At 33.8% G+C, this 25,187-nt stretch overlaps 4 protein-coding genes across 7 annotated transcripts; 2 read left to right on the forward strand and 2 right to left on the reverse strand.

The window, feature by feature from the left end:
* The first annotated feature begins 258 nt into the window (after window positions 1–258).
* LOC140872087 (uncharacterized protein At2g02148) lies at window positions 259–4,660 on the forward strand. 3 transcript variants are annotated; one of them, XM_073274820.1, is made up of 8 exons: window positions 259–593; window positions 939–1,062; window positions 1,159–1,503; window positions 1,931–2,093; window positions 2,442–2,565; window positions 2,639–2,704; window positions 3,550–3,801; window positions 4,318–4,660. In XM_073274820.1, the coding sequence occupies exons 1-8, from the start codon at window positions 456–458 to the stop codon at window positions 4,417–4,419; spliced, it is 1,314 nt and encodes a 437-aa protein (XP_073130921.1). In that variant the 5' UTR covers window positions 259–455; the 3' UTR covers window positions 4,420–4,660. The 3 variants fall into 3 exon arrangements, with proteins under 3 accessions (XP_073130921.1, XP_073130922.1, XP_073130923.1); XM_073274821.1 differs by having other exon boundaries at window positions 939–1,035; XM_073274822.1 differs by lacking the exon at window positions 2,639–2,704.
* Window positions 4,661–5,817: 1,157 nt separating this feature from the next.
* On the reverse strand, window positions 5,818–8,265 carry LOC140871875 (NADH dehydrogenase [ubiquinone] 1 beta subcomplex subunit 7). The gene is made up of 2 exons (XM_073274616.1): window positions 7,826–8,265; window positions 5,818–6,132 (listed from the first exon to the last, which is right to left on the reverse strand). Exon 1 carries the CDS (start codon window positions 8,133–8,135, stop codon window positions 7,842–7,844), a length of 294 nt encoding a protein of 97 aa, XP_073130717.1. The 5' UTR covers window positions 8,136–8,265; the 3' UTR covers window positions 5,818–6,132; window positions 7,826–7,841.
* A 9,176-nt stretch (window positions 8,266–17,441) lies between these two features.
* LOC140871585 (protein CHROMATIN REMODELING 19) lies at window positions 17,442–23,769 on the forward strand. 2 transcript variants are annotated; one of them, XM_073274156.1, is made up of 12 exons: window positions 17,442–18,101; window positions 18,267–18,384; window positions 18,779–18,819; window positions 18,917–19,167; window positions 19,254–19,434; window positions 20,412–20,597; window positions 20,691–20,864; window positions 20,957–21,115; window positions 22,085–22,162; window positions 22,287–22,423; window positions 23,051–23,269; window positions 23,404–23,769. In XM_073274156.1, exons 1-12 carry the CDS (start codon window positions 17,565–17,567, stop codon window positions 23,561–23,563), a joined length of 2,241 nt encoding a protein of 746 aa, XP_073130257.1. In that variant the 5' UTR covers window positions 17,442–17,564; the 3' UTR covers window positions 23,564–23,769. The 2 variants fall into 2 exon arrangements, with proteins under 2 accessions (XP_073130257.1, XP_073130258.1); XM_073274157.1 differs by lacking the exon at window positions 23,404–23,769 and having other exon boundaries at window positions 23,058–23,195.
* Window positions 23,770–23,874: 105 nt separating this feature from the next.
* On the reverse strand, window positions 23,875–24,986 carry LOC140872117 (protein C2-DOMAIN ABA-RELATED 7-like). Its single transcript, XM_073274874.1, has 3 exons — window positions 24,819–24,986; window positions 24,538–24,633; window positions 23,875–24,378 (listed from the first exon to the last, which is right to left on the reverse strand). The coding sequence occupies exons 1-3, from the start codon at window positions 24,924–24,926 to the stop codon at window positions 24,076–24,078; spliced, it is 507 nt and encodes a 168-aa protein (XP_073130975.1). The 5' UTR covers window positions 24,927–24,986; the 3' UTR covers window positions 23,875–24,075.
* Window positions 24,987–25,187: the final 201 nt, after the last annotated feature.

The raw sequence follows: 25,187 nt of genomic DNA on the forward strand, positions 1-25,187 counted from the left end.
GGACAGTTACAAAATAGTTGCTATGTAAGTTTTTCGGGTCAATATTCCGTGTACTATATACATACACTATCATTACCGGTTTTCAATTTTCATTATTATTATTACTAGTTATTCAAAATATCATTCAAATGAAACTTATACACAACAAATATTACATGATTCTTATACAACGACAAAATCAAGCGATTTCATTTTCTGGTGGGTCATGGGTATTTAAACTAATTTGTTTGTTCATAGAGAATACGTGGGACAAAAACAAAAAGTTTAGGTGGCCTGCCGGCTCGGAAACTGGTAAGGACCTCAGCGGTGGCAGGTTCAGACTCCGCTTCGGAATCCAAACCCACAGATACACACAGTGCCAAGTCTGTATAGCCGTTAAATATCTTCCACCTTCAAATTCCCCCCTCTTCCCCCCTTTCATTTGCTCGTATATTGAGAGTCGATTAGGGTTCTGAATGGGGAGCAGGGTTCCGGTTGAGCACTACGATTTGAGATCAGCCGCCAATTCGTTCATCGGAACTACATTGCACGACCTCAATTCTGGCGATGGCGTCACCGATGACAACGACGACCGCTCCTCTGCTGTTGTCACTGTTTGTTCTTTTTACTGATAATCTCTTGACCGGCTGCCGTGATTTTATCATGAATTACTTGAGATTATGTTTTTGCGTCAAGATTTTGAATTGGGTGCTCGATTTGTCGGAGAGGGGTTTCTTAGTTCAACCAAATTCTGATTGTTTTGAATTCCTTTTGTATTTAACATGAAAATAAATATTGATTCCTGACACTTAGAGATGTAATTTTTGTGATAGTAATCATAACTGTACAGCTTCGAAAAGCATTATTTGCCGTCCTGTATATCACTGAGACTGCCAAAAAAACATCTTGAGGTTCTCTGACGAAGATTTTTTCTATTTCTGACTTATGATGGTTCTCAGGACTGCATGGATGGGACTTACCAAAGTACTTTACCACTTCACAGCATCGGTGTTGAGGATGATCGGAGTAGCCTTGAAAATAATGGGTCTTCAAGTGGTCCGTACACTCTATTGACTATTGATGGTGATAATTTTCTTCACCTGGATTCTAGTAAATTATGCATCGTCGTCAGTAATTTCCGATTATCTGATGTGAATTCGACTTTCGTGCCTCAACCAGATGTTTCTCCTATTGAAACCGCTAGAGCAAGATTTTTGGACATCATCGTTGATCATTTTATCGAACCACATGTGATTGAAATGTCGGATTATGAGGCTGATTACTTGGTGCAGCAGTGTTCACAAGACAAAGCTAGCAAGAGGAAATCCAGAGAGATTCGATACGAAGGAGATGCTCGCTATGCTTTGCCTTTGATGTATGTTGCAAACCTATATGAAACAGTGGTGAATGAAGCTAATATGAGATTATCATCAATGAATGGCATGCGTGAAAAAACAATCGGTGTGGCTCTTGAAGCAGCCGGTGGACTTTACAGAAAGCTGGCTAAGAAATTTCCTAGGAAAGGTACAACTATCTTCTTTTTTCTTGATTTAGAGATATATTACAGCTTTAAAGTTGCATGCAGGATGCATGTAAAACTTTCATTGAAGGCATCGCCCTTTAGCTTTCTCCATCTAACTTTTTTCTCTTGAACCTGGACCTCTTTTCTAAATATGTATTTCGGGTCTAAAACGAGTCGAAAGATTTTCCGCAACTTCTTTCCCTTCGCAATTTCATTATTTTTTCTGTTTGAATAGAACAAAGATAAATATTTTAAACAGGGGGAAGATGGACTGTTGTAAAGTGATCTGGATGTTAGTTTGAGAACAAGAAATTAAATAATTCATTTTCAAGATTCTCAAATGTAGTTATGACTGTGAAGTTATCTTACAGACAATATCATGTGCACTTGGTCTTCATGCAACATCCTAAATTGATTTTTTACATGTAGGTTCTTGTATATTTAAAAGAAGAGAACTGGCAACTTCGTTTGAAACAAGATCAAGATTTCCCGAGTTAGTGATACAGGAGGAGAAGCGTGTTCGGTTTGTGGTGGTAAATGGCTTAGCTATTGTTGAAAAACCAACAAAAATTGGAATTGAAGATGCTGAGTGGTATGTTGGAGCTTGTTGAGATCCTTTAATCTTTACTTGAAATTTTTTTTTGATGCATTGGTTCAATTGGTATCTCTAAAATATTGTATAGTTTGAGTTGTCGCCCTTGTCTTAGAAAAACAGGAGATCATTCTTATTTAAACTGTGATGTGATATGCGTTTATATTGATGCCCCTTTGTACAAAAATATTCACTCAGAAATCATGTAAGTAAATGATTTTTCTAATAACTTACAAAAACCTTATCAGATTCTAATATCCGAATGTTAGAGGTTAAAACTGATTTTTCTGTTAGAAATTAAAAGAGTGAAACTCACTGTTACCTCACCAATTACACCACATTCAATAGGTTCAAAAGGTTGACTGGACGCATTGAAGTAGCTGTATCTGCTGCAGACTACAAGTTTTATGCTCCAAGACACAAGTATAGGCGTGCTATGTCGAACTCCATTTCCAACATCACCGGTTTGCCGGTTAGTTCTTTTGCTGTTCTCTTCACCCACTTTTGAAAGGTCTAGCTGATTAAAATCTTGATAAAATTTTCAGACATTTCCTAGTCCTGAAAATTCTCCTCCAATGGCTACTTCTCAAGGCTATCGGCCCTCCAATGAAGTGAGATATTTTATTCAAAAAATTCCCGCTGCTGAAACATGAATACATGATATTTTGGATCTGAATGTTATTTGATTTGGTTGTTCTGGAAGGTTCTGTTATATAGCTGGAGTATGTTTAAGATTCCTGCCAAGTTTCCTATATAATAATAATAATAATAATAATAATAAATGTTTAAGATTCCTGCTACCTAATGCAACAGTTTATGGTCTTAAAATCCTTCAGAATTTCTCGATTGTCTTTTGTTTTTTTCAAATACTTAATCAACAAGAATGTCTACTGAAGGTGCTAGACATGACTTCTCCAATTATAATACATTAACACCAACTAATAAATGAAATCATTGAAGAAAAAAGAAAGGACACGTCTTTTATTCATGATATATCTAAGATAATTCGCTGGACAGATTGGGGTTCTAGCATGTACCTAGTGCAAAATGTGATCCTGAAGTTCTATAATTTATGTGAGTTTGTGCAAAAAGAAATCATAATTTGATATTCACCGAGGGGCATAATTTCTGTTGGAATTAAAACATTTTCTAAGTGCGAAAAGAGTCTGCTGGACTCGGTGAACAACAATTGACAAACATGAGCATGTTTTTCTTGTCTTTGTGATTGTTTGATCTCTTGTATCGTCACTTTGAATGAGAATATTCAAATTTTGGTATGTCCACTTGGCTACATATTCTGTACCATGCGTCTGGATGTCTTTGAATACAACTAAATCAACAGTATAGAAATAGGTGAACATTTTACTTATTACTTGGAATTCGCCCCTCATTTGGATTTGTTGTTTGCTTTTTGGTAAGTTTTGATTTGTTATATATTATGTATCTTGAGTCACAGGACGCTGAGCAATCTCCGGCAAAACAACATATTCAACCTATTCCACATCAGGCTCAGTATCACCCCCTACAACAGGGTCAACACCAACATATTGACCAAAATCCACATGCTGCTCACTTCATGCACAACCAACAATGCGTTCCGCAATCACAACTGCAGGAAATTGCTCATAATCAACAGCAATCATCAATCTCCCAACATATTGCTTGCCTACAGTCGCTTGGTCATGTTGCAGGGCGTTTGCATGTGATGGTGGGTTTATCTATATTTTCTGCCCCCCTTCCCCTGTGTGTGACATTGAAGTTTATAATCAGCAAGATAGATCATAGTTAGTTGTTTGTAGTTCACAAAGCCTTGGGTTGTGATTTATCAGGGAAGGATTTAAGGAATAAAATTCAAATAATAACCATCTTCGGTATATTTGAAATCCACCTCAATGTGTTTCAGGAAAAAAAATCCACTGTTATTATTATTGAAATTGCTCAACTTGCTATTGAGTGAGTTTGAAATTCACTCGAATTTTGTCCATCCAAACAAGTAAAGGAAGTTGAAATGATATATTTGAAATCCATAAATCCAAGCACGACCTTGAGATTTTTGGGCTTTTGCCATTAGCATAGCACCGCAGTGTCATCAACTCTTGTTGCGGTTTTTTACCTCGTTATGTTGTGATCTGAAGATGGTTTATGTTGTGGGCGTATAAGTAGTGTAATTTCAGCTGGAGAATGATCCCTTCATTGAGCATTATTCTCTTTAATTGCCTTTCAGCCAACAAGCCCTGCAAAGTTTTGTGATGAATGTGGAGTTCCTTATCTTAGAGAAACCTCCAAGTTCTGCTCCGAATGTGGCACAAAGAGGTATGGAACCTGACATAATTTATGATGACATCCTTGTGATATATGTATAAATCTCTGCTGTGTAAATTATGTGAGAACCAAAAAATAGGTGCCACTCTTCGTCCATTTGCCCATGAAATTATATGATATAGTTATCTTTCCGCTGTCTTTTAGACATTGTTCCTTAGTTGTTCATTTTAATTTGAAGTCCTCCGGATGAAGGAAACAAGACAAAATCCAATGTGTAAATATTCATTTTCCATAACAGTTGATGGTTACTTACTTTCGACCCATCTTATAATCTCGATCGGCAGTTTGGTCACAAAACAGGATCAAACGATAACCGTTGAATCTGTTGTGTATTAAGATTTTATGGCGATCCGACGGTGATGGTGGATTGGCAGTTTGGTCACAAAACAGGATCAAACGATAACCGTTGAATCTGTTGTGTACTCAGATTTTATGGCGATCCGACGGGTGATCGTGGATCGCAACTACCGATCTTGCTTAAGCAAAGTGCTTCCTGATCTTGCTTGACATCTACGTTAATTTTTCTTTCTGGGAATCACAATGGTTATGCCTAAATAATTGGAATGCGCTGCCCGTATTACTCCAAAAAATTGAATTTGATTTAAAATTGAAGGGAGAATGAATAAGGTCTTTTCTTTTCTGCAATTATGTAAATTAATCATGCGAGTTCTCTGGACAAAATAGATTTATCCCCCATTTAGATTAGTACTTATACAATTTTTTTAATAATTTTTTTAAAAAAAAATATATTGTATAAAATGATTTTAAAATTATTTTTAAGGACTATTCTATAAAAACGTTATTTACAATTAAAAATTAGTATGACTTATTCTACACCATTGTTTTCAATTCTAAACATATTAACAAATACACATCTCGATTGTTTTTAAAGATTATACTTGAAACTTTTTTAAAAATATTTTTTAAAAATTTTGTCCAAACACATACTTTAAATATTTCAACTTATAAAACGCTAAAAATATTTTTAAACTATTCAACTTTCCATCTTCAAACATTACCTTTTCCTGTGAAATAATTAAATAATTTCTTCTTTTGAAAAAAAAAATCTAACTCATGAGTTTCTTCGAATTTGCTAAATCATTTACTTTGATAAAGCAGTTTCTTTTTCCAGGAAATCAGAAAATGTTTCATTCATATCCGTTTGAAAAAGCGCATCTGATTACTGCATCCAAACATAAGAATAATTCTAGCTTTTATAAAAAGAAACACATTTTACAAAGTGGTTTGTTGCATCCAAACTGACTTTGAGAGAGAAGGTGAACCAACCGAAGAATAGTTGGTAAGATCTAAAGATTAATCAATTTACAAATGAGTCACCATCTGGCTGAAATCATATAAATATTGTTCATTATTAAGTAGTGCTTCTACCAAGATTTGCAAGTATAAACCAAGATATCTTTTTTTCTTTTTGAAATAGTGAAAAACAAGGTTTTATGGTATATATCCAGTGAGTCGAAAAAATTAACGAAGAACAAAGTCAGAAAACTGAGACAGAAAAATCAGACAAAACATCATCGATCGTCTTCAAATGGACGCTGGGAAAAGGATGTCAAACGGGGCACAATTATTATGCGTTGAATTATTTCAACCTGGATAATCATCGTTAGTGCACAATCTAATTTGAAAAGAAAAAAGAACGACTTTCAAATCAATGGCTCCACTGGCTGCCACTGGTTACACCTTTCAACCTTCTCCCCTGGATATGAAACGAGAGTGAGATGCAGAGAACGAACTCGAGAAAAAGGGGCAAACTTTGACAAAGACAGAAATATTAAGATGTTTACAAAAGGATCGGCCGAATTTAAAAGAATCAACAATCTATCAGCAAATTCTACCGAAAAAGTGAACCAAAATGAAACCCTATTAAGATGTTTACTCTTATCAAGATCCAAGGTTTTGTGGAGCACATGGCTATCGTGCTCACGGTTGATGAGGATCAAACCCTCACAGGCATGCCCTGTGAGCAAGTTGCATATAAGCGGCTAACTCTTGAATTGGGTTCCATTGAATTTTGGAAGCACTGAATCAAAAGAAGTATTACCGTAGAAACTAATGGACCACATGGATTAGCTCACTCATCTTACAGATTATAAACAAAGAGCTTATCAAGATTCTGGATGAGGAAAATACAGTATTTGGATGGCCATCCAATGAGTTTGTTCAAAAGGACTAGGGTTCATCCGGCTTCAACACGTCTACTCATGTTCAATGAATCTGAGCTCTTTTTCCAAAAAGCAGCTTCGCTCTCGAGAACACATGTTATTTCAAAGTCATTTATTATGGGGACGGGCACAACCAATAGGGAACAATGGGTGAGAAATTTTGGACCAAGACAATCATGGACGTGTAACTTTGTACATATGATATTTAGGACGTAGGACCTGTAACCAAAAACAAGATAATCACTTTGCACATATGGTATTTAGGGCTCGGGACCTGTAATCAAATTAAACTTCTACCAAAAGGGGCTTTAATATGATGAATGCCTATGAGGACACTATCAATGAAAAACAATGTTTGACCATATTTGGTGGCACATTTCTATTAGAAGATTGATCTTCTAGGACAATATTGATAATGCATGTCTTGTTAGCCCACATACCTGAGTAGGGCCCGAAACCAAAAGACTAACCTTCTCTGTGAAACAGCTGCGCATGTTAGCTATTTAACAATTACCAGTTCAGGACATGGGACATAACACTGGCCACCCTATGAGAGCAATCAATATTCAGTGTATGCATATCTATCCAACACTGTTCTATATATATTCACAAAGAAAAACTACTTGCTTTATGCCCATGGTCCTTCAGGGAACTGATAAATTGGCATGAATCCGCACCAAATCACACCTACATGCACACATCCGTGTCTTTCTATAAGATCTGGTAACAAATAACTCTGTATGGTGCTTGGTGGCATGTCCAGGATTTTGAAGGGGCCAACATATCTTTTGGGACAAGCCCTACATAGTCTCAGAAGTTTACATATTGGCAATATGTATGGGTGACAAGATTTAAAATGCTGAAACTAGAGTGCATTTCAAGGTTTCTCAACCAAATATCAATTGCTACTAGCACACAGCACCTCCAAACATATGTTGAAACCGGGATGAAAGGGTAGATATTTCATTTTCTACATCGCGGAAATGCAGTCTGAGAACCTGAGAGGCTCTCCAGTGAATTAGAATCGAAATACGTTGAGGTTATGACACTGTAATTGACTGTGGTAATTTAGTGATGCATCTTATACATGTGAAAGTTCTAATCTTTCTCCTGTTGTCCCACGAATTGAAACGAAAAGGCAGAAATGCCAATAAAATCGAAATCAGAAAAGAAAGGAGAACACATTTTCACGGACAACTTCTGGAAGTACCCAGATGGAAAACTCACCTTCAAACACATAATCTCAAGCACCAGCAGTTTTGGGGACAAGGGGAATGGAATGGTTTGCCGACTGGGCTCCTCGCTCTCGGATCTTCTGCATCTGCAGCATCCTCTCCATGACGAGTTCGTACTCACACTTCTCATAGGAGTGGCGCTCCGTCTCGCACTTCCACGGCAGGTAAAACTCGGCCTGCCGGCATTTGTTGAGCGGGATCAGCAAATGGGCACACTGGTCTCTGTACGGAATTGGGACCCTCGCCTCCGCCATCTCTTCCTGCGTCGCTATCATCTTCTTCGATGAGCCGGAAATCTCCATCAGATGAATGAATTGATCCCTCCCTCGATTCGTGTTTTCTAGGTTTCGATTTTTGGTCCCAATCGAATTGAATTGAATAAATGGGTTGTAAGACTTTGTTCGGGATTTCAGCAAGTCGAATTGTAACAACTCTAGAAAAAATATTTATTTCTCTGGTTTATTGATAATTTTGTGTCACATCATGATGAGAAATTATTTAATGGGAAAATTGTAGTTAAATTCTCATTAACAAACTCAAATTATTTCTCGGTCCCTATTTTATAGTTTTTATTTTCTGAAAAAAGTCTGACATGTGTTTGAACTCTCTAATTGAGGCTAAATTACGAAATTGTCCTCAACTTTAAAAGAATCAATAATACTCATTTGAACAATCAATCTATATTTAATAATAGTTTTTTTCTCTTTCCAATCCAACATTTCCCCAATCTTCTTTCTCCTTGAACCCTTACGGATAAATCAACGACGATCTACATATTTGTGTCGACATTTGGTGCAACAAATTGAGGCGAAAGGAGTTTAAAGCCAAGAAGCATTAGATTTCGAATTCTTTGAGAAAAAACAGCATCGAACCAACAAGTTTAAAGTATAATTTTTTTCTGAAAAATTTAAAAAAAATTATATCAAATTCCGTCTTGATGATTGGGGTTTTTCTTTCTTTTCCAATTGAGTTATTCTTTGAGGGTTGTCTACTTGTGTATATTGTGTTGTGGTTATGTTAAAGTTCCATACATCGCATGAATTATACAGATCTTATGGACAATATTTAAGTTTTATGTATATGAGTGGGTCTGTGTTCATTTCAACCAATTGTGGATTTATATTTGAAATTCGTAATTGTTCTCGATTATAACGATATTATTGTCAATTTTTATATTTTAGTACTAGATTATAAATATTATATGAATGCCTTATAGTATTCAAATCTGCTGCCTAAAAGTGTGATTTTGTGATTTTTGTTGTTGTTGTTGGAATATGCTATGAATAAAGTCCTGATATTGTTTATCTTATTGATGTTATTTTTGTGGAATATGTTTGAGCGATTTTTTGATATTTGTTATGGTTTTAGTGATTGTATTAAATTTTGTGTCATCGTGTGAATTGCACAGATTTTTGATCAATCTTTGATTTTTCCGTTTGTGAGTGTGAATGAATCTCATTTACTGCAATTTTGAGATAGAATAGCCGAAATTTCTTATTGTTCTCGATTATAACGATTTAATTTCGAATCATAATGGTTTTAATGCTGCATTATGACATAGATATTGATATTTTTTTATCATTAAAATGAAAATGGGCTGCTTGAATTTGTTACTGTGTAATATTTTTTTTTATGTCATGTGTTATATGAATGAATGTATGATTTTCAATTTAAATTATTGAATGTAGTTTTTTTTAATAGTTTGATAATGAAATCTATAAGTGATTCTTGTATTTTTTTTTTGGGTCGCTACAAGTAAAAGAACATAATTTTGTGATTTCAATCTTCATTGGATTCAACTTGATGGATATTTTTGCGAGCCTGAGAACAATATGCTGAAATTTCATTAGAAACCATGATTCTTCGATATGTATCTCCAATATCATCTGAGAAATATTCTACTTTCATATCAATGCACTCTATTCGACGAGTTCACTTTTTCTCGAACAGACATCCGAGATTATCAAGGCAGTTGAACGACTATTTATGGGGAGTCATCATGTTAATGTTTGTAACATTTAGTAGATAATTTTGTGAAGCTAATAATACTAAATCATTTATTATTCTCTAATTTTATTAAAATTTTCATACACAATTTTATCTTTCTAACCTCAATATAAATTATTATTTTTTTATTTAGGTGTTGAGAAGTTACCGTCGACATAACAAAAAATATTGGGCTTCCATAATCAAGAAAACAACATATGATAGGGTTGGGATACCGAACCAAAATACCAAATTTTCGAAATACCGTACCAAAATTTTTTCGATACATATACATTTTTTTGGTATATCGAAATTTTTTTCGGTATCTATACAGTATTAGTATGGAATTTTTCTATACCAAAATTTCGGAATTTCGATATCGATATCGGTATGAATTTTTTTCATACCAATATTTTTGATACGGTATACCAAAAACCTACCCCTAACGTATGCTCCATCTCTACACTTGCACAAGAGAAAAACGGTTATGGAAGTTGGCTAAAGCACGGACCTTTGAGGAGATATACATGCTCCAATGTAAGTATTGCTGGTTTACGCTTGATTTCATTATTTTGTGAAACACACAGTTGTTTTATATTAATTTGAGTTTTGGTTGTAGTGTACTCTTATGTATTGTTTTCTCTTGTGTTGTTTCAAATATATTTGAAATTATCTCGAATCAAAGACAATTAAAACTAATTTACTATTACTTTGGAAGGTCGGTCATAGTGACCCAAAATTTTATCCTGAGAAGTAGAAGGTTATGTGCTCAATTGAGACACATTTGTACTTGTCTAGGTCATGTGTTGTGCCGCAGAGACATTGTGGTGCAATCTTCAATTTTATGCTGTAAAATAATTTTTTTTACAAGGTAGAACTTGAAGAAACGAGTGAATGATAGATGTATTGTATCAACAGACTCAATAATGAGAGGTAGATTGTAGTAAAAGCCTTTGATTGGTCACTGTCATAAAGCTATTAATTTTTTTTTATTGTTAGGCTCATAAGAGTAATTTCAAGCAGATTGGTCACTGTCGTCTTGTGCCGTAAATCAAGCGTATTATCCCTAATATTTCTGAGAGTGTTCCAAATACCTTTCATTTAGAGCCGAAATCTTAGCTGCTATTAAATAGTTATCTTGATGGCCCAAATGATTGTCCTTGAAGTTGAAATAATTTATGCTCGATTAAGGCCAATGTATTCTATTAATGTGTACGTGTTGTTTCGGATCTCGTGGTCTCATTTCTTTGAAATTAGTGGAGTTAAAATACATGTGTTGTCTTATAAATTAATGTAATAGATGATTAAAAAATCAGATTCAACAACTTATGAGTTTGAAAGTTTGAATTATTACCCAATTGTAGTCATTGGGAGATAATTGACGTCAAAAAATGTGATCTCATTGAGTAATATTGATCATTGTGTTCCTCCTATACCTTAGACAAAGTAGTGCACAAGACATTACATGACAAACATTTGAGTAATTGTTCTACCAATCTTGAGGTATTGAAAACTCCTCATAAACGTTTGTTATGAGAAACATAGTAGCATCTTGGTGCATGTGCAAACGATGAATTCAAGTTCACAATGACATGTTCTATTGTGCCGAAAATCAAAAGTATAATCCCTGATATTTTTGGAATTGTTCCAAATACCTGGCATTTAGAGCCGAAATGTTGGACGCTGGGAAAGAATGATCTGTATGGCCCGAATGATTTTCCTTCAAGTTGAAACAATTTGTCCTCAATTAAAGCTAATGAATTCTATTAATGCGTATGTGTTGTGCCAGATCTCGTAGTTTTATATTCTTTGAGATTAGTGGAGTTAAAATACATGTGTCATCTTACAAATTGATGTAATAGATAATAAAAACTCAGATTCAACAACTTATGAGTTTCAAAGTTTGAATTATTACCCAATTGTAGCCATTGAGAGACAATTGACATCAACAAATGTGATCTCATTGAGTAATGATCATTGTGTTCTTCCTATACCTTAGACAAAATAGTGCACAAAACATTACATGATAAACACTTGGATAATTGTTCTACCGATCTTGAGGTATTGAAAAGTCCTCATAACGTTTTTTATTAGACATATAGTAGCATCTTGGTGCATGTGAAAACGATAAATCTCAAGTTCACAATGACATTTCCTATTGTGCCGAAAATTAAGAGTATTACCCCTGATTTTGCTGGTATTGTTTCAAATACCTGACATTTAGAGCCGAAATCTTAGACGCTAGGACAGAGTAATCTTGATGGCCCAAATGATTGTCCTTCAAGTTGGAACAATTTATGCTTGATTAAGGCTATTGTATCCTATTAATGCGTACGCATTGTGCCGGATCTCGTAGTCTCATATTATTTGGGATTAGTGGAGTTGAAATACATTCGTCATCTTACAAAGTGATGTAATAGATGATAAAAACCCATATTTAACAACTTATGAGTTTGAAAGTTTGAATTATTACCCAATTATAGTCATTGGGAGACAATTAACATCAACAAATGTGATCTCATTGAGTAATGATTATTGTGTTCCTCCTATACATTAGACAAAGTAGTGCACAGAACATTACATGATAAACATTTGGGTAATTATTCTACCGATCTTGAGGTATTGAAAACTTTTCATAACGTTTGTTACGAGACATATTGTAGCATCTTGGTGCATGTGCAAACGATGAATCTCAAGATTATATTAACATGTCCCATTGTGACGAAAATTAAGAGTATTATCCCCGATATTGCTTGGATTGTTCCAAATACCTGACATTTATATTCGAATCTTGGACGCTAGAAAATAGTGATCTTGATGGCCCAAATTATTGTCCTTCAAGTTGGAACAATTTATGCTCGATTAAGCCTAATGTATCCTATTAATGCGTACGCGTTGTGCTGGATCTCGTAGTCTCATATTCTTTGGGATCAGTAGAGTTGAAATACATGTGTCGTCTCACAAAGTGATGTAATAGATGAAAAAAACTCAGATTCAACAACTTATGAGTTTGAAAGTTTCGATTATTACCCAATTGTGTCATTAGGAGACAATTGACATCAACAAATATGATCTCATTGAGTAAAGATCATTGTGTTCATCTTATACTTTAGACAAAGTAGTGCACAAGACATTTCATGACAAACACTTGGGTAATTATTCTACCGATCTCGAGGTATTGAAAACTCCTCATAACGTTTGTTATGAGGCATATTGTAGCATCTTGGTGCGTGTGCAAACGATAAATCTCAAAATCACAATGACATATCCTATTGTGCCGAAAATGAATACTATTATCCCTGATATTGTTGGGATTGTTCCAAATACCTGACATTTAGAACCAAAATCTTGGACGCTAGGAAAGAGTGATCTTGATGGCCCAAATGATTTTCCTTCAAGTTGGAACAATTTATGCTCGATTAAGGCTAATGTATCTTATTAATGCGTACGCGTTGTGTCGGATTTCGTAGTCTCATATTCTTTGGGATTAGTGGAGTTGAAATACATGCGTCGTCTTACAAATTGATGTAATAGATGATAAAATAACATAAATTATTCTACTTACCGGGATAAAATTTTATGTCACCAATACCAACATTTTCAAGTGAAAATAAAATAGGATCAAATCGTCTCAAATTCAGAATCATTCCATATTAATTTAGAATAATCTCGAACATTTACGACACAAACAAATAAACAATTGGGTATGAGAGAAACTCATTCTCTGCACACACACACACACACACACATACAAATGTTATGATTTTGTGCACAACACATATTATAATGTTTATAACAAATTTTCATTGTCGTATGAATTGTTGATTTATAACAAATTTTCATTTTCGTATGAATTGTTGTCAAATTACATTGGTATTGGTCATATAATATCATGATTACTACTTTGACAAATGTAGAAGATGAATACATTGTTCATTATTGAATGAGATCAACATAAGTGATATTGTTCATTATACAATTACAACAATTGCATAACTACATGTCATTATAAACTTTAAAAAATTTTAAATATAATATACGTTGATTAGTTTAATTAATAAGATTAAACTTATATTTGAACTCCAATATTGAAAGAGCATGTCTGATCATGTTGTTTGACGCAACACATCCATAATAAGAATACAAATGCGACATAATTCAGCATAAATTGTTCTACTTAGCAGGATAAAATTTTAGGTCCGCAATACTAACATTGCCAAGTGAAAATAAATTAGGATAAAATTATCCTGGATTCAGAATCATTCCATATTAATTTGAAACAATAGCGAACATTTATGGCATAAACAATTAAATAATTGAAAAATATATAAAAATATTAACATTATCATTTATAACAGTATCAAATGTACAATAACAAGAAGAAAAATATGAAATTTGGGAACAATATGATAATAATCGAGCACTATATCGGAATTTATGACCTTTAAATAATCATTCTAAAGTTCAAAATTCGATCAAATGCAACCATGAAATACATTAATATCTGGATCTTTGACCGTACAATCATAAGCAAGTTTTATCCCTCGTTATATGTGTCATGAATATCATGCCTTGCCACTTCTTGTCTTTTCATACTTTGCGGTATTCTAACTCTACCCTATAATCTATTTGCAAGTTGTTCTGCAGAGAAGAAGGATGATAAGATAACTCATATACCAATTTCATTTCACCAGTATCGGCTCTACGATGTCAACTGCTATATAGCTTGTTTCCACCGCATGTATCCAATTGCGATCCATAATTATGTGTCTTCCTTACGAACCCTTATCAATTCAATATAAAATAGCAATAATATCAAAACACAATTTCAATCTTAATAGATGTAACACAAACCATTATCAAAATCTCAATATGAACACACACACACACACACACACACATATTACCTCTCAAAATAAAAAAAATGTTAAGATGCTCATGTTTGCTTTCTGTCTTCAATTCGATCATTGTGAGTTTTATTCACATATAAAGATGAATCATAATAAGGACATTATCGTTAGAAACACGAACATCTTATGATGTGGTGCTCTGTATTGTATAATCATGAATTCTGGAGAAATTTCTGCACGTTTTTTTGTCTATACTCACAAATATATCCATCAAAATACGCCCACTACAGATCGAGGTCACAAACATATGCTTCTTATATTTATAACAACCAAAAAACGCAATGTTGTAAAAACCACTTTGAGATTTTTAGTTTCGATATAATCAATAAAAAACATAACATTCAATGCAATAAGATAAAAAAAATGAAGATCATAACCCATTTCGCAACAAAAATATCACAAAATCATATTTTAAGTAGCAAATTCGAATACTATAAATACTATCCATATAATCTTTATAATCCAGTACTAAACTATAAAAATTGACAATAAAATTGTTATAATAAAGAACAATAACGAATTTCAGATAATAAATCTATAATTGATTAAGTAAAACCTAAATATTAATCATCAACTCTGTATAAATCAAACGATGTACGAAACTTCAACATAACCACAACACAATAAAAAAAAACCTCAAAGAATCACTGAATTGGAAAGTAAAAAAAAAAAAGAAATAATCATCAAGATGAAATCATATAAAAAGTATATACCTTGAAGTTGTTGTTTTGATGTCGGTTCTACACAGAGATTTTTTAAATCCGACCCTTCTTCACTTTTTTTTCTCCTTTCACTTTATTTTTTACTAAAAAATTTATAATATAGCCTTTAATAATTTAATAATCCTAAAATACCCTTTCTTTCTATTAATCATCTCATATAAATTAGTATGATTTAATAAAATTAAAATCAATTTCCATAGTTGAAATAAACTTAAAAATTAAATACAGTAAAAATACAAAATTTTTTTATGTGTGAGATATATCTCGAATATAACAATAACAATAATATTCATTATTATTTGATCCATATATAAGTTAATAGATCAAAATATACACTGCATATACGTTAAACATCCTTACTATTACCGACTTTTTTTTATTATAATTAATAATATTATCATCTTAATTTTCTATTTTCCTCATATAATGGATTTAATAATAATAATAATAATAATAATAATAATAATAATAATTATTATTATTATTATTATTATTATTATTCATTTGCTCTTATCATTTAATATTATGCATATTTAGCAGTATTATAATTATCAATATAATTTTTATGTATATCATATGTTTCTAATTGTAAAAATAATAAATAATGAATTTTTAGTACTAAAAATTTAACTAATTCATTAAAATGTTATGGTTTTATTAAAGTTTTATTATTATTATAAATTAAATTTCAAAAAAAAATTCGAAAATAAAAACAAATGCAAATAATTAATTTATACTTAAGTGAAAACAAAGTTGCCTAATAAAATATGTAGTAGTTCCATAATTATAGTAATATATTTGTATGTTAATTTTAAAATAGTCTAAAGAATAAATTTGGAACTTAACATAATTAAAGGTTAGTTTAAAAAATTAACTTAAAGTAAGGCCAAATTTCATTCTGAATATTTGTAGAGGCCATTTTTAAAAATACCTCATTTTGAGCCTTAATTATACCCATTTGTGATTTATGTCTTTTTTTAGTTATTTATTAAACATAACTATAAATAGTAATCTCGAGCACAATATGAGTACACATTAGATTTTCAAATTAATATTATTTGTATAAAAGATTCAAAACTTTGAATGTGAATCTTGTAAGAATTTTTATATTTAATTTAATGTATAAGTTGAATGTTTGTCATCATGAAAATTCACGATGATTGTAATTAGTTGTTTTATAAAAAAATTACAGTTAATGATAATCAAACACATGAATATATGATGGACCTTGATCTTAATACTAATTTTAGAATCAAATGCTCATCGCTTTGTCAAAAACTATAGTTAGTTGTGATTATACAATTTCAATTTATTAAACCACATAACAAGTTCAAACGTATGTGTTGACGAATTAATCTATGCTATAACGAGAGTGTTTTCCATTCTATTTCAATGTCATTAAATCATGTAACTCACTCGTATTTTTATGAAAATTGACATATATGTTGACGATTCAATGACTAATATTTGACCACGTCATATTGAAAAAAATACTTCAAATATACGTCATATTGAAAAAAATACTTCAAATATAACATAAAATAATCATGTGTTGGGGAGAATTATTGCAAATCAAAAATATTTTATAATAAATTTTTTGATTTAAATATTAGTGAATATAGAATCATTACGTTAATACATTGTGACATAAAGATAATGCCTCTCTTCCTCATGATGTACTAAAATATAGATAATATAATTATATTTCTAATAAGCAATTTGCTTTCATTCAATCTAATTAATATTAAAGCGATGCGATTTTAAAATGAAACTACCAAATATTCTTTTTTTGAATTTCACAAATTAAATATATTATATATTTTGACAGGATTAAATTTATATTTTTTAAAAGAGTTTAATGATGGATTTTTATTTTAAAAAAAGAATTGGACGTGGTTATAAATTGATCCAACAATTCAAAAAAAAAAAAAAAAAAAACAATTCAAGGATTGAATTAATGTTTCCCTACCAAACACGGCCTTGTTTTTGTCGCAGCAAAAAAGTAAGCTTTTATGGCAAATTAGAGAAATGGCGGTATATTGCCGCACAGTCTTTCTTTGGAGTATTCGGCCTGCTTTCCTCTCTTCCCCGTAACTGGGTTCTTGAAGGTGGAATGAAACGGGACCGAGAATTGATCGAAGTCTCCGATGATGAGTGGTCCCTTCACTCCGATTCCTTCAAACCCTCTCGAGTCTTCAAACCCACGACAAGTTCTGGAAACCCACCTCCACCCATTGAATCTTTCGCTTACAATCCGAAACCCATTCATGTAATCGACAGTTCTTCGTCTTCCGAGGAGAATGGAGAAGTGGGTGTTGGAAATGGTAATGAATTCGAAGGGCTGGAGGACGAAGATGCTGACATGGAGATCGGTAAGGATGCGGGAACGAGCAAACGCGGGAATCGGTTTGTGATTGCGGATGATGAGGATGACCCAGATGAGTTCTCCTTTTCTTTTTCGGAGGAGGATGATGATGTGGGGGAGGAGGTGGTGAAGGAGGAGGATGATGTTGTTAAAAAGGCCCTGCGGAAGTGTGAGAAGATTTCTGCTGAGCTGAAGCGGGAGCTGTATGGTACAACCTCGGAAGTGTGTGACCGATACTCAGAAGTGGAGTTGGGCGCTTCTTCTTCAGTGAGAATTGTCACTCAGGTAATTACGAGAATGTTTCCACTTAGGCATTTTGGTGTGTGGCAGGCATTGATCGATCTTAGGCATTTGTGTCTGGAGAGCGTATGCAATTTTTGGTGTTTATTTAACTCGATATATATTTTTTGTTTGTACCTATTTTCAAAAGTTTTACGATTTTGTACATAGGATGATGTCAATGAAGTGTGTGGAAGTGAAGGTTCGGATTTTAAGCCAATACTAAAGCCATACCAGCTTGTTGGAGTCAATTTTCTACTACTATTGTACAGAAAGAAAATCGGGGGAGGTATTCTTCATTTATTGTAACATGCAATCTGCATGTTTGAGATTGGGTGTTGATTTTGATTGCTTTATGAATTTCAAGCATTGAAGACGTGGCAGTAGGAAGTTTAGACAGTGGACATTCAGTTTTTCAAGTTAATTCATCTGTTACCACACTAACAAGAATCAAATTCTTATTAAGACAATTCAGAATTTCAGATTCGGGAGTGAGAATAGATAACAAGCTACAGTGTCACAACATTGGATTCAACCTTTAATTCTGTATGGGATGGGGGCTTCTTATGTGGTGAGATTATTCTATGCTTGCTAGAGTGGGAGTGCCTGGTGAAGGGGCTGGGGTTGTATTTTTGTGTGAATGACTTCTATTATAGTGCTAAACTAGTGCTTTTGACGTGCAGCTATATTGGCTGATGAGATGGGTCTTGGTAAGACCATCCAGGTTGGTTTGTTGTGGTTTATTTTTCATCTAAACTTTACTATCAAGTGTTTTTAATCTTTCAGATTGCAGTAACTGTAAAGTAAATTTTGCATCTCAGGCAATTACATATCTGACCCTGTTGAGGCATTTGGAAGATGACCCTGGTCCACATTTAATTGTTTGTCCTGCCTCTGTGTTGGAGAACTGGGAAAGGGAGCTTAATAAATGGTGCCCATCATTCTCTGTGCTTCAATACCATGGTTCTGCAAGATCTGCTCATTCGAAAGAGTTGAATTCTCTTGGCAAGGCTGGTTTGCCACCACCTTTTGATGTTATTCTTGTGTGCTATTCACTTTTTGAACGCCACAGGTTTTCTTTGCTACAAAGACATTTCTTTGGTTAATTCCTAGTCATTTGAGATTGTCTTGTTCTTATTCCTTAAAGCTATTGTTCAGTGGGCAGCAGAAAGATGACCGAAAAATACTTAGACACTGGAAATGGGGCTGTGTTTTAATGGATGAAGCTCATGCGTTGAAGGATAAGAACAGCTACAGATGGAAAAATTTAATGTCAGTGGCACGAAATGCAAGACAGCGTCTGATGCTTACTGGGACTCCATTACAAAATGATTTACATGTATGCTAGTTGCAACTTGTTTTATTTTATTTGGTTCCAGCGTTGCATCATTTACAAAACTTATAAATAATATATCTTGCTTTTTTGAGCATGATTACGTGTTAAGTCATTTTCCACTAATTTGGTTTTCCATATTTCTTGATTATTAATCTATGGGGTTAGAGGAAAAAAGGTTTTTCCACTAAATCAGCAGTTAAAGATATTGTACCAATCGGGGAAATTAGCATCTGTTGGTCGTGGCCTGTTAAAAGGAGCAATTCAGAGATATTTTTCTCTGTTCCTCTTCCAGTTATTACTTACTGGTTTTATAAACGTGCTGGTGATAGCTTTGGAAATTGATATATTTTTATGCCTATATTGGTTTGAAGTTGTTCGAATACACATTACTGTAGTTTTAAAAATATATTATTCCCTTTTAGTTTGAGAAATGGGGTAATGCATTTTCCTAATTGTAAATTCTATGATCTATCATAGTTCAACTTCAGTATGATCGGCGTATCTTGGCAATGAATTTTGGCTCATGTCTTAATTTACGTGTACTTTCCCATGTATGTTACTCTTTTGAACTTTTCTTTATCTGATCGACTCTTTATACTTAATTGTAAATAGGGACATCTATACTCGGTCCTTTATGTTTCTCCACTTGTATGCTGATGAATTATGAGTCACGTGTTGAGTGTTCTTTTTTTGTCTTACCCATATTTCTGGAAAATATAATTAATGTCCAAAATATGACCTGAACTGTTGACTTTTTTAAACTTAGGAGTGTGCTTATAACTAAAATGTGTCATGTTGATGTTTTTATCTGGCAGTTTACGTTTCAAAAGGCTACTGTTTTATTACATTGATAAATCATTAATTCTTTATGGGTATATATCCAGAGGCTGATTGATTTTTCTATTATTTTAGAATCTGATATATGAGTCATGAGATAATAGATATCTGCTCCAACCTTTTTTTGCTCTCTGAATTTGCAGGAGTTGTGGTCTTTGTTGGAGTTTATGATGCCTGATCTTTTTGAAACGGGAGATGTTGACTTAAAAAAGTTGTTAAATGCAGAAGATAGAGATTTAATTTCTAGGATGAAGTCCATTTTGGGTCCATTCATCTTAAGACGGTTAAAATCTGATGTAATGCAGCAGCTAGTTCAAAAAACACAGAAGGTACGTGGTTTATCAGCTTAACCCACTAAAAAATAATTGACCTCGTCTTTGTTTATTTGCAAAATCTAATGGGGGACCTTGATGGCGGTTTAGATCGAGTTTGTTCTCATGGGAAAACAACAAGAAGATGCTTATCAAGAAGCAATTGAGAATTATCGTACTGCATCTCAATCTCGTGTTACAAGGTCTTCAGAAACCTGCCTACGCAACATTGCTAGTATTTTACCTCGACGGCAAATTTCTAATTATTTTTTTGAGTTTCGTAAGGTTCTGAAAGTTTGTTTCTTTCGTAGTTTGTTATTTTTTAATGCATAATTACGTATGTTTAATAGATGTGCTTGTGTCTTCCATATTTCCAGATTTCAAATCATCCTTTATTGGTGCGACGCATTTACACAGATGATGATATTGTTCGTTTTGCTAAAATGTTGCATCCAAAAGGTGTATTTGGCTTTGAATGTACCTTGGAACGGGTCATCGAGGAGCTTAGAACTTACAATGACTTCTCAGTCCACAGGGTAATAATATTTTCGAAGATTTTAGCCTCATATTGTTTTAAAATAGTTTAACCTTGAGAACGTCGGGCGCATGCTAATCGTAACAATTTCGCTTGTGTGAACGCTGTTGAAGCCGAACATTGTTCAGTTAGTGATACTTTAAATTGTTCTATCCTGGGACATTGTATTGATCCTTAGTATCGGCCGGTGCTGTTGTATGGAAAATTCTTATTCTTTTAATGTATTCTGAAAACTACTCTTGATGTTCTGTAATTGGACATCCGATACTTCAGTAGGAGGTGTAAGGCATACTTTTGCTTGCCCTTGAGCTTTGTCTTTGCCAATGAGATACAATACAGGACTTCCTTTTGTAAATTAAAATTGATGGGAAAATACAATAGTTTTAAATTGATGGTGAATTAGACTTCTTCAAAATCGTGAGGGTTCAATTTTTATGTATGTGTTTATGGTAAGTCAGCCTAAACAAGAATTGGCTAACATTGTTGATATCCAACCTCATAGCTATCTTGTAGTTGTTTCTATAATCAGTTTGGTAGGATATGCTATTCAGGCTTGGACAATGGGTGTTTAAAAATTAAAAGATACTGACTTCAGTTCTTTATAGTCCTCTCGGTGATTTAAAGTCTTACAAATCTATGAATACGCAAAATAATCTTGCTTATTTTATTTAATTCAAAATTTTATATTCCAGGATTTAGCATCATGAACTCTATTAAGATTCAACAATATAATTTTGTGATCTTTCAAGAAATTGTTCATTACCAGCTAAACAACCTCAAAACATTACCAACTTTAGGTTAGTGATTACATTTTATTCCAAGTACCTAGTATAACTTGTGGATTAGTTTTTTGTTTTTTTGTGTGTTCATGTCTATATTTCATGTTATTTTTTAGTTATCATTTGAAATGTTTTGCTTGAAATGATGTATATGACATAAACACTGATATTCAGTTTACTGTCTTTCACAGCTTTTACTTTATTATGGGGATGCCAATGTGAAGGGAATTCTTTCTGAAGAACATGTCATGGCTTCAGGGAAGTGCCGGGTATGTGAAGCTTTCTTTTGAAAGTATTAAAATAAACAGAAACCTAAGTGTACATTGGGGATGTTCAGTTTCCTGAGCTTGCATATCAACTATAAACGAAATAATGGATATTTTTTTGGCTTAGGCATTGGCCGAACTACTCCCTGTACTGAACCGACATGGGCATCGTGTTCTTATATTTAGCCAATGGACGTCAATGCTTGACATATTGGAGTGGGCTTTGGACGTGATCGGTGTCAATTACAGGCGCCTTGATGGAAGGTAATGGTATCCATTGTTAAAATTTTCTATGCACCTGATTGATATAGTATGGCATGCTAATACTTTTTCATATATATATATATATATATATATATATATATGTATATAATGTTGATCAATAATTTGACTGCCAATCTGCCATGCCTAGAATTACAGAATTTAATTTTTGAGGTTCGTTATATTTTCATTTGTTAGTTGTTGCATTTGATGCGAGAAAAGCTACACCTAATTTGTGCTGTATATTATAATTGCACAAATATCCCCTCCACCGACTTCGGAAGAAAAATCTGACGGAAAGAGGAAAATTTAATCTTGAGCGTCCGATTGGTCTCGATGTCTGTGAACTGACAAATGGGAGGGCAGTCCAGATGGCCGTAATATTAGTGTAAAATTAGCTCGTCAATGCAACAAGATTATAATTCAATTCAGCATGCAGTTGAACATAATAGCAAGTTGTGTTGCCATCGTTAGTAGTCAAGCGTTTGATCCCAAAAATTGATCTTCGAGGCCAAATATTTCTTTGCATGCATAATGTTGTTTACTTTGTTCAAAATTGATACCATTTATTTTTCAAAAATAAATCACATAATCTTTTTGTGGAGCTTGATATGTATTTCGTATTGTCAGCACACAGGTGACAGAAAGACAGACAATCGTCGACACCTTCAACAAGGATACCTCAATCTTTGCATGCTTGCTGTCCACAAGGGCTGGAGGGCAGGGTTTGAACTTGACTGGAGCTGATACAGTTATAATTCATGACATGGATTTTAATCCTCAGATTGATCGGCAGGCTGAAGATCGCTGCCATCGCATTGGCCAAACTAAGCCAGTCACAGTGTACAGGTACCGTTCCCTCTTCCTCCATATTCTTGAAATCGAAGATTGTGATCTGAATCCTGTGTTGTCTCGCGTGCTCGCTTCATCATGTTCTTCTCTAGACGTTTAACGATGATTTATCGTTTACTTTATTTTTCAAGGCTCGTGACCAAGAATACAGTTGATGAGAACGTTTACGAGATTGCTAAAAGGAAACTAACATTGGATGCAGCAGTGCTGGAGTCTGGAATACAAGTTGAGAATGAAGGTGATGTGCCTGATAAGACTATGGCTGAGATATTATCATCACTGTTGCGTTGAAGAGAGCTATGCACCATAATCATGACTATTATGTAACTTCAAAATTTATAAATTTACATTTATATTTCAAAATTTTGCTCTAGATATAATTTTCTAGATTTTGATAGTGACCATTTTCGTGCGAGATATTGATTATTAAATCAGAAGCATTCTTAGACTTTAGCCAGAATAAGGTTCCTTCAATAAACCTTGCTTTGGATATCTAATCTGTTTCTTTTGTTTTTGTTCAAAAATCGGTGAATCATGTCGTTCATGCGTTAGCTAGAAAAACTGGTTCTTTGTCTAGTCTAAGAAGGCGAGTGGTTCCTCCAAGTCTTCTGTAATTTATGATGTACATCATAGCATTTATTAAAGAGTTCACTGTTCATACATAGAAACACGATGATCGAGTACTTCAAAACTCCTGCAAACGACACATCTACAATGGATCGATTATTTAGATACGAGATCAGTCGATCTCAACAAGTAACAACGACACCATTTGACATCGAAAGACTGGCGGGTAGAACCCGTTATGCTTGACTCTTGAGACTGTCGCAACCCAGAATGTCTATCCATTCGACCTGGATCTCGACTTCACCAGATTCCACGTTTCTCAACCTGAGAATCATGTCTTGGGTCATCTTCCCTTTGTTCCAAACAACACAGCTTTCATCAGCCAGGCAATTCTCTCGGCCCGGCTGGACCCTATCCACTTTAGTGCCATCTGGGAGATCTTGCAATCCCATTTTCAGACATTCTACGTAAGGTTTAATGTCGATTTGGGCGTCTCCCATGCTGTCGTCTCCGGTGAAGGTGTCTTTGTCATAAACACTCTGAAAAGTAAACATGCATGTGTGAGTACATACATACATACATACAAGTGATGGTTCACCGGAGGCCTGCAGGGTCGGATTCAGGTATAATCCGGAAAACTTTGTAGACAGATTGCTCTAGAAGTTGGATGTGAATGGAGATCTGATTATGATACTTACGAGAATAATAGGAACATCTAGATACTTGATATAAATCGTCAACTCTTCGTCCCATACTGGGTTGCAGTTGTCCTTGACGGCTTTAGTCTTCACTCGCTGCAAATAATATTATGCTTTATCAATTAAATCGTCTAATTCCTTCATTCATTGACAGAAACTGTAAATGCTAGGAGCCAAAATCTGACCAGAAACCCAATTCCAGGCCAATAAAAGAAACCAAAAATTAAAAATCGAAGAATAAGTAAATAAGTAGAGATTTAATTGATGGATGAGACATAGACCTGCTCGCCGCAAGTGACAACAACGTAAGGATCACTGGTGGCTGCGTCTCTTACAGCAAGATTGATACCTCGTTTCACTCGAATCCTCAGCAGACCCAAAGCATCCATTGAATTTGCAGAGTGAATTAATATTAACAAATATTTAGATTGATAGAAGAGATGATGACGATGAACAACAACAACTACTACTGCTGCTTTATATATTCCAATTATATATATTTATTACACTTGGACGGGCACAATCACATACAACCTGGTCGTATGTGACGTGTCATTAATGGATCAATTACTTCATTTTCCTTATTTTTTTAAAAAATCATATTGCTTTATGTGCTTTTCTAAATCATCTTCTCTTTCAATTTCTTTTAC

This window comes from Henckelia pumila, unplaced genomic scaffold (genome assembly GCF_033568475.1).
Source record: "Henckelia pumila isolate YLH828 unplaced genomic scaffold, ASM3356847v2 CTG_461:::fragment_3, whole genome shotgun sequence".
Classification (NCBI taxonomy): Eukaryota; Viridiplantae; Streptophyta; class Magnoliopsida; order Lamiales; family Gesneriaceae; genus Henckelia; species Henckelia pumila.

Bases quoted from the DNA above. Each gene is read 5' to 3' on its own strand.
- LOC140872087 (XM_073274820.1), top strand. From the start codon at position 456: ATGGGGAGCAGGGTTCCGGTTGAGCACTACGATTTGAGATCAGCCGCC. The intron at 2,094-2,441 runs GTATGTTGGAGC...CACATTCAATAG, and splicing joins GGAATTGAAGATGCTGAGTG to GTTCAAAAGGTTGACTGGAC. The intron at 3,802-4,317 runs GTGGGTTTATCT...ATTGCCTTTCAG, and splicing joins CAGGGCGTTTGCATGTGATG to CCAACAAGCCCTGCAAAGTT.
- LOC140871875 (XM_073274616.1), bottom strand. From the start codon at position 8,135: ATGGAGATTTCCGGCTCATCGAAGAAGATGATAGCGACGCAGGAAGAG.
- LOC140872117 (XM_073274874.1), bottom strand. From the start codon at position 24,926: ATGGATGCTTTGGGTCTGCTGAGGATTCGAGTGAAACGAGGTATCAAT. The intron at 24,634-24,818 runs GTCTATGTCTCA...TATTATTTGCAG, and splicing joins TTGTCACTTGCGGCGAGCAG to CGAGTGAAGACTAAAGCCGT. The intron at 24,379-24,537 runs GTAAGTATCATA...TTTACTTTTCAG, and splicing joins TAGATGTTCCTATTATTCTC to AGTGTTTATGACAAAGACAC.
- LOC140871585 (XM_073274156.1), top strand. From the start codon at position 17,565: ATGAAACGGGACCGAGAATTGATCGAAGTCTCCGATGATGAGTGGTCC. The intron at 21,116-22,084 runs GTAATAATATTT...TGTCTTTCACAG, and splicing joins ATGACTTCTCAGTCCACAGG to CTTTTACTTTATTATGGGGA. The intron at 23,270-23,403 runs GTACCGTTCCCT...TTATTTTTCAAG, and splicing joins AAGCCAGTCACAGTGTACAG to GCTCGTGACCAAGAATACAG.